The sequence below is a fragment of the Schistocerca piceifrons genome, chromosome 6, assembly GCF_021461385.2.
Source record: "Schistocerca piceifrons isolate TAMUIC-IGC-003096 chromosome 6, iqSchPice1.1, whole genome shotgun sequence".
Taxonomy (NCBI): domain Eukaryota; kingdom Metazoa; phylum Arthropoda; class Insecta; order Orthoptera; family Acrididae; genus Schistocerca; species Schistocerca piceifrons.
The window spans coordinates 246,534,493-246,542,681 of NC_060143.1; the positions used below are offsets into that span (position 1 = coordinate 246,534,493).

Below are 8,189 nucleotides of genomic sequence, written 5' to 3' on the forward strand. Positions count from 1 at the left end.
GCCTGGCAAGCGCCAAAACGTCATGGAAATGCTCATGCAACTCCTCTGGCAAACGTTAGAAGAGAAGCATCGTCCATCATGATCATATTTACTGTTAAAATGTCATAAAGCTATTTTCTAAAGATATTTAACTAACATATTTCTTCTCCTACGTATATCTCATGAAGATACCATAAGGTTCAAATTACAGAGATTCGATGTCACATGGACGGTCACCAACAATCGTTCGTACTGTGCATCATTTGCGACTGGAACAGTGAATGGGGCAAGTGACAGTGTTACGGAACGTACTCAACATCACATTCGACAAAGTGGCTTGCTGAATGTAAATGACAATGTAGATTACCTACCGATGTTACCTAATATGGCTCAGGACAGAGAAAAAGAAATTCCTGTTTTAAGGCTTGGAAGTAAATGTTCTATAAAGTAACATTAGGTGACTAGTCATTGAAATGAAGTACATCTAGACTTTCGATTTTAATGCAATAATATTACACTGAAGCGCCGAAGAAACTGCTATAGGCTTGCGTATTCATATACAGAGATATGTAAACAGGCAAAGTACGGCGCCGCGGTCGGCAACGCCTTTATAAGACAAGTGCCTGGCGCAGTTGCTAGATCGGTTACTTCTGCTACAATGGCAGGTTATCAAGATGTAAGTTTCTACGTGGTATTATAGTCGGAGCACGAGCGATGGGACACAGCATCTCCAAGGTAGCGATGGAATACGAATTTCCCATACGACCATTTCACGAGTGTACCATGAATATCAGGAATCCGGTAAAACATCAAATCTCCGACATCGCTGCAGTCGGAAAAAGATCATGCAAGAAAGGGACCAACGACGACTGAAGGGAATCGTTCAACGTGATGGAAGTGCAACCCTGTAACAAATAGCTACAGATTTCAGTGCTGGACCATCAACAAGTGTCAGCGTGAGAACTATCCAATGAGGCCCACTCATGTACCCTTGATGACTGCACAACACAAAGCTTTAGCCTAGCCTGGGCTCTTTAACGCCAACATTGGACTGTTGGTGACTGGAAACATGATGCCTGGCCGGACGAGTCTCGTTTCAAACTGTATCGAGTGGATGGACTTGTACAGGTATGTAAGCAACCTCATGAATCCATGGGCCGTGCATGTCAGTAGGGGACTCTTCAAGCCAACTGAAGTGGCCGAGCGGTTCTGGGTGCTACAGTCTGGAACCGCGTGACCGCTACGGTCGCAGGTTCGAATCCTGCCTTGGGCATGGACGTGTGTGATGTCCTTAAGTTAGTTAGGTTTAAGTACTTCTAAGTTCTAAAGGACTGATGACCTCAGAAGTTAAGTCGCATAGTGCTCAGAGCCATTTGAACCATTTTAAACTCTTCAAGCTGGAGGAGGCTCTGTAATTGTGTGGGGCGTGTGCAATTGGAGTGATATGGGACCCCTAACACGTCTAGATTTGACTCTGACAGGTGACACATACGTAAGCATCCTGTCAGGTCACCTGCATCAATTAATGCCAATTGTCCGTTCCGACAGACGTGGGCAATTCCAACAGGACAATGCGACACCCCACACGTCCACAATTTCTAGATAGGGGCACCAGAAACACTTTTCTCAGTATAAACACTTCCTCTGTCCACGGAAGTCCCCAGACATTAATATTTTTGAGCATATCTGGGATGCCTTGCAACGTGTTGTTCAGAAGAGGTCTCAACCCCTAGTACTCTTACGGATTTATGTACAGCCCTGCAGGATTCATGGTGTCAGTTCCCTTCAGCACTACTTCAGATTTTAGTCGAGTCCATGCCACGTCATGCTGCAGCACTTCTGCGTGCTCGCGGGGTCCGTACACGATATTAGGCAGGCGTACCAGCTTTTTTGGCCCTTCAACGTACATAGGTAGGCCATTTATATTGCTGTGTGTAGTGACTCCGCTTAAAATAAAAAGGAAGGTCCTACTGCGTATAGTGGTTTCCTTTAATATCAGACTCCCAATTGTTCAACTTAGGGTATCCCTAAAGAGTGGAAGAAACTGCAGCGTCTTGTTGATGCAGTGTTACGCTATACTAAGTAACGCACAGAGGTATGGAACAAATTATTTACATTGCAAAGCTGTATTGATGTAATAGTAAAAACATTAGTATTGTATGGTATAACCTATTAAATTAAAATAACTTTATCTCGAACCGACCTGTTCTTTTTGTATGCATACAGAAAATTATATATATATATATATATATATATATATATATATATATATATATATATATATATATATATATATATGTGTGTGTGTGTGTGTGTGTGTGTGTTTGTGTGTCACACAGTCTTCCCAAAACATAGCACATAATTTGAATGTTCTGCACAGTCGTAACAGCACCAGAAATTGGAGTACACCTCTCAGTAGAGGCCAACCATTTCGACTCAAAGCATCTAAATTTCCACACCCGACAAGCCGCCGTCAAGCGGAAAATAAGCATTAATGACTTGCTCTTGCCAAATCTAATTGACAGTACTAGCCCACCTAAAAACATATTGCTTCTAACACCTGTAATTATTAGTCTATAAATAAAGTATAGCCTACATACACATGGGCTAGTCAGAATGTAAGTCTCGATCGGTTGTAAAACGCAAACCAGCGTGAAAATCCGATGAAGCTTTGCGCATATGTGTTGGCCAGTGTCTCTAGTATGCTCAACGGTCGCGTCACGTCGCTCTTTTCAGTTGTAAGTGCACAGTTAGCACATAAAGACGCCTAGGAAATAGTGTATCCCGCCAAGTATGAGAGTCTGGTGAGAGATCGCACGTGATGTCATACATCCCACATTACACAGCTGTCATGTAGATCCTTCTTCATGACAATTTTCGTTCTGAAGGGTCATTGAAGATGCTCCTCCAGCGTTTCCGATGGGAAGTGCTTGATCAGCCATAATACAGCCTATAACTGGATGCCCCTGGGTTTCATCTCTGTGCACATGAACATCTGGCTTTGAAGATGACATTTTGGCTCAGTGAACAAGCTGTAGACCAGTGCAGAGTATTGGTAGAAAGCAGAGGCGGCTGCCTCCTATGATGAGAGTTAAAATGGATCTGAGCGCTTTGGAACTTAACTTCTGAGGTCATCAGTCCCCTATAACGTAGAACTACTTAAACCTAACTAACCTAAGGACATCACACACATCCATGCCCGAGGCAGGATTCGAACCTGCAACCGTAGCGGTCGCACGGCTCCAGAATGTAGCGCCTAGAACCGCTCGGTCACTTCGGCCGGCACAACTAGAGTACTGGAAAGTCAGCACAACGCTACGACATGTATCTAAGTCGCAGCGGCGACTATGTAGAGAAGTAGCTGGAGCTGCGATTAAGTGTTGCAAATAAAACGTTTTTGATTGTCACAATGGTTTCCATTCCACGACCGTTCGGAACTTACTATCCGAATATCCCTCACACACGTACACACATACGCACACACACACACACACACACACACACACACACACATATATATATATATATATATATATATATATATGGTCCATTGATAGTGACCGGGCCAAATATCTCACGAAATAAGCATCAAACGAAAAAACTGCGAAGAACGAAACTCGTCTAGCGTGAAGGGGGAAACCAGATTGCGCTACGGTTGGTCCGCTAGATGGCGCTGCCATAGGTCAAACGGATATCAACTGCTTTTTTTTAAAAAAATAGGAACCCCCATTTTTATTTCATATTCGTGTAGTACGTAAAGAAATATGAATGTTTTAGTTGGACCTCTTTTTTCGCTTTGTGATAGATGGCGCTCTAATAGTCACAAACGTATAAGTAGGTGGTATCAAGTAACATTCCGCCAGTGCGGACGGTATTTGCTTCATGATACATTACCCGTGTTAAAATGGACCGTTTACCAATTGCGGAAAAGGTCGATATCGTGTTGATGTATGGCTATTGTGATCAAAATGCCCAACCGGCGTGTGCTATCTATGCTGCTCGGTATCCTGCACGACATCATCCAAGTGTCCGGACCGTTCTCCGGATAGTTACTTTATTTAAGGAAACAGGAAGTGTTCAGCCACATGTGAAATGTCAACCACGACCTGCAACAAATGATGGTGCCTAAGTAGGTGTTTTAGCTGCTGTCGCGGCTAATCCACACATTAGTAGCAGACAAACTGCGCGAGAATCGGGAATCTCAAAAACGTCGGTGTTGAGAATGCTACAGCAACATCGATTGCACCCGTACCATATTTCTATGCACCAGAAATTGCATGGCGACGACTTTGAATGTCGTGTACAGCTCTGCCACTGGGCACAAGAGAAATTACTGGACGATGACAGATCTTTTGCACGCGTTCTATTTAGGGACGAAACGTCATTCACCAACAGCGGTAACGTAAACCGGCATAATATGCACTATTGGGCAACGGAAAATCCACGATGGCTGCAACAAGTGGAACATCAGCGACCTTGGCGGGCTAATGTATGGTGCGGCATTATGGGAGGAAGGATAATTGACCCCCATTTTGTCGATGGCAATCTAAATGGTGCAATGTATGCTGATATCCTACGTAATGTTCTACCGATGTTACTACAATATGTTTAATTGCATGACAGAATCACGATGTACTTCCAACATGATGGATGTCCGGCACATAGCTCGCGTGCGGTTGAAGCGGTATTGCATAGCATATTTCATGACAAGTGGATTGGTCGTAGAAGCACCATACGATGGCCCGCACGTTCACCGGGCCTGACGTCCTCGGATTTCTTTCTGTGGGGAAAGTTGAAGGATATTTGCTATCGTGATCCACCGACAATGCCTGACAACATGCGTCAGCGCATTGACAGTGGATGTGCGAACATTACGAGAGGCGAAGAACTCTCTGTTGAGAGGAATGTCGTTACACGCATTACAAAATGCATTGAGGTTGACACGTTCTCAGAAATGATAAGCTCACAAAGGTACGTCTATCACGTTGGAACAACCGAAATAAAACGTTCAAGCGTACCTACTTCCTGTATTTTTAATTTGAAAAATCTACCTGTTTCCTAATGTTCGTCTAAAATTGTGAGCCATATATTTGTGACTATTACAGCGCCATCTATCAGAAAGCGAAAAAAGTGGTCCAACTGAAACATTCATATTTCTTTACGTATTACACGAATATGTAATAAAAATGGGGGTTCCTATTTATTAAAAACGCAGTTGATATCCCTTTGACCTATGGCAGCGCCATCTAGCGGACCAACCATAGCGACATCTGGTTTCCCCCTTCAAGCTGAACAAGTTTCGTTCTTTGTAGTTTCTTCGTTTGACGCTTATTTCGTGAGATATGTGGGCCTGTCACGATCAATGGACCCTAAGGTATACCTGTTTGCAGCACTTGTACCATGTATATGTACGAGCAGTTAGGGATATAGCTTGAAAGATTGTGACACTTGGTGCCTTAAACGAGTCCAGGTTGTTTGCTGTTTTTCCTCTGTGTCTAACAGTTTTCGCGCAAAGATGGCAAATAATTTACTACCTGATGTTTTCGGCAAGATCATAGCAATGGCGTGAAGTGGACGACACGTGTCAGTGGAGACTGTCCATATATATCCCTTATCCAGCTCCTCAGTGCCGCCTTATTCTATTTTATGTTCCCCTTCACACATGAACAGAACTGATGAGGCTCTGTGTATTCTGGGATAGCACTTCAGCATCGAGCGTAAATGGGGGATCCAGCATGAAACCCCGTTGCAGACACTTACACAAGTGAAATGAAACAATTTCAGAGGCTTTAATGGTCTCATACAAATATGATTTCATGTATGTTTTTGTGTAAGGGAGAAATTAAAGTAGAATGAGGTAGCAGTGAGAATATGGATCGATGGAGGCGTGCCGCGATAATCTATGCAGTTGTGTGATCCATAGTGCCAAGGTGGCTCAGTGGTTGATAGTGACAGATCCTATCATATTCACATGGACAAATGATTTCTTGCCAAGATCACATTGCCCAAAAGATGAAATAGATAGATTATATAAGAGATTAAGAGATTAACTGCAAATGAAGAGGGTGAACCATCAAAGGCACTAAGAGATCTTCTTGCACATGATTTCATTAAAGTGAAAAAAGTATCATACCGAGGTATTGGACAATGTGAACCACCATCAAAACCAGATCAGCCAATAGTGCCTCCACCAAGCACTACTGAGAACTTCCCTCCTGTACCTAGGAATCCAATTGATCATATTGAAGCAGTTGTTGGAGAGTTGCTAGTTGTTGTTGTACCTGAGGATTCATTTTATGATCCAGAAGAAGGAAATGTCCGTAACATGCATCTTACCTTGCTTACATTAGAGCTGAACAAAATTTCTTCAGATAACTGGCTTCAGGTTGATACAAAGAATCAGGAATTTTATGGAATACCAATGCCAGGTGATGAAGGCAGCAAGGAATACCATCTGGTGTGTGAAGATAAACGAGGGTTAACTACACATGATGTACTGACTGTAAAAGTAAAGCATGCAAGGAAAATTAATTACAATGTTGAATTCAGAACGAAGTTGGATGTCCCATATAATAAATTTAAAAGCAGTGCTTCAGACAAAAGAAAGTTTATTGAGAAATTACGTGATCTTTTTGGAGACAATGATGCCTCTGCAATTGCTTTAAGTGACATAATAGAAGGTTCAACAATTGTAACATGGCACAACAGGACACTGAATACCTCTGTGTGTCCAGAGGATGAAATTAGAAAACTGAGAAAAATTTTATTGAATAATGATCATAGTATATCAGATCGTGTGGGTATGGTCCTCGGCCCAGAATTCCCTGTGGAAGAAATAGAGGTAATACCAGCGCAGATATGCCAAGGAGAGTTTACCTTGATACACCCTATAGCGGAAAAAGTACCACCACTTGAAGAAACAGCTGTAGGATCTTCAGATGAATACCTCATTACTTTTATCGTACCAGCTGTGATTATTGTAGGCATGATATTACTGGCTGGGATTGTTGCATGTGTGCTGTACCGAAGGAGAAGACGTGGCAAACTGAGTGTGGGTGATGAAGACGAACGTCAGACTTTCCGTAATAAGGGAATACCAGTGATATTCCAAGATGAACTCGAGGAGCGACCCGAGCCAGAGAACAAGAGTCCCGTGATCATGAAGGATGAAAAACCACCTCTTCCACCACCAGAATATCAGCGAAGTGAGGCAGAGCCTAGTGCGCCACCAACAGCTGCTCACCCACTGTTGGGAGAGAATAATGCGGCTACTGACGACACACCGTACCAACCGCCGCCTCCTTTCACAACTAGTCGAGATTCTGGACGCCAAAACCGTCCCAACCCCACGCCGACTTACAGAAAACCACCTCCTTATGTGCCTCCTTAACATAAGACTCCTTGCCTTCTCTGTTACTTGCACATATTTCTTCACAGTGCTTTAGTGGAGATGACAGACATATAATCAATCACTTGGTGCCTTCCATGTACCTCACTTGGCTCCATTTAAGCATGACTTGACAATACATATGCAGTGCAGGAACTCCGTTGCACTACAATGCAATAATTAGTCCTGAGTGTCTGTATCCTAATTTTAATATGGAAATGAAGTGAACAGAACTTAATACTGTTATAACAGAGTAGAGTGAGGTAAGTGTTAAAAAAAAAAAAAGTGGCTAACGCACCTGCCTAGTAAGCAGGAAACGTGGGTTCGATTCCCGGTCTCGGTACTAATTTTCACTCGCCGCTTCAGTCTCTCTACATAAAATCATTTCTGCATGAGACCAGTAAAATCTCTGAAATTGTGTAATTTCATTTGTATATCCAACAGATGTTGCTGCTGTCAGCTAATGTAGGTCCATCTCAACCAGTTTCTGATGCAACACTGAGATGGAGGCTCCATGGAACAGACATTTGGAGTAGATTAGCGATCAAATGGCAGTTACCTACAGTGGCACGGAAGCTTCATATATTCATTGGATCAGAAAACGCAAAAATAGGACAATAGCTGACTGGAGGCGTGATGTGTTGTCCGAGGAGGGAAGATTTTGCGTCTTTTGAAATGATGCAAGTCGTCGAATTCAGAGACGGCCCAAATGTGTTTAACCTGTAGTATCTGGACGGCAGGGTTCAGGCTGCAGCTGATGTAATGTGAGCTAATTGGTGGGTTTCTTGTACGCTCATTTGCATTCATTTATTCCAGTTACAAT

General features: G+C 43.0%; 1 protein-coding gene across 1 annotated transcript; it reads left to right on the top strand.

Annotated features, from left to right (window-relative positions):
- Positions 1-364: 364 nt before the first annotated feature.
- LOC124803255 (dystroglycan 1-like) lies at positions 365-7,459 on the top strand. The gene is made up of 2 exons (XM_047264438.1): positions 365-410; positions 6,015-7,459. Exons 1-2 carry the CDS (start codon positions 365-367, stop codon positions 7,367-7,369), a joined length of 1,401 nt encoding a protein of 466 aa, XP_047120394.1. The 3' UTR covers positions 7,370-7,459.
- The last annotated feature ends 730 nt before the right edge of the window (positions 7,460-8,189 follow it).

Coding starts and splice junctions, on each gene's coding strand:
- LOC124803255 (XM_047264438.1), top strand. CDS start 365: ATGGCTCAGGACAGAGAAAAAGAAATTCCTGTTTTAAGGCTTGGAA. Junction 411..6,014: donor TCCTGTTTTAAGGCTTGGAA/GTAAATGTTCTA, acceptor AGATTATATAAG/AGATTAAGAGATTAACTGCA.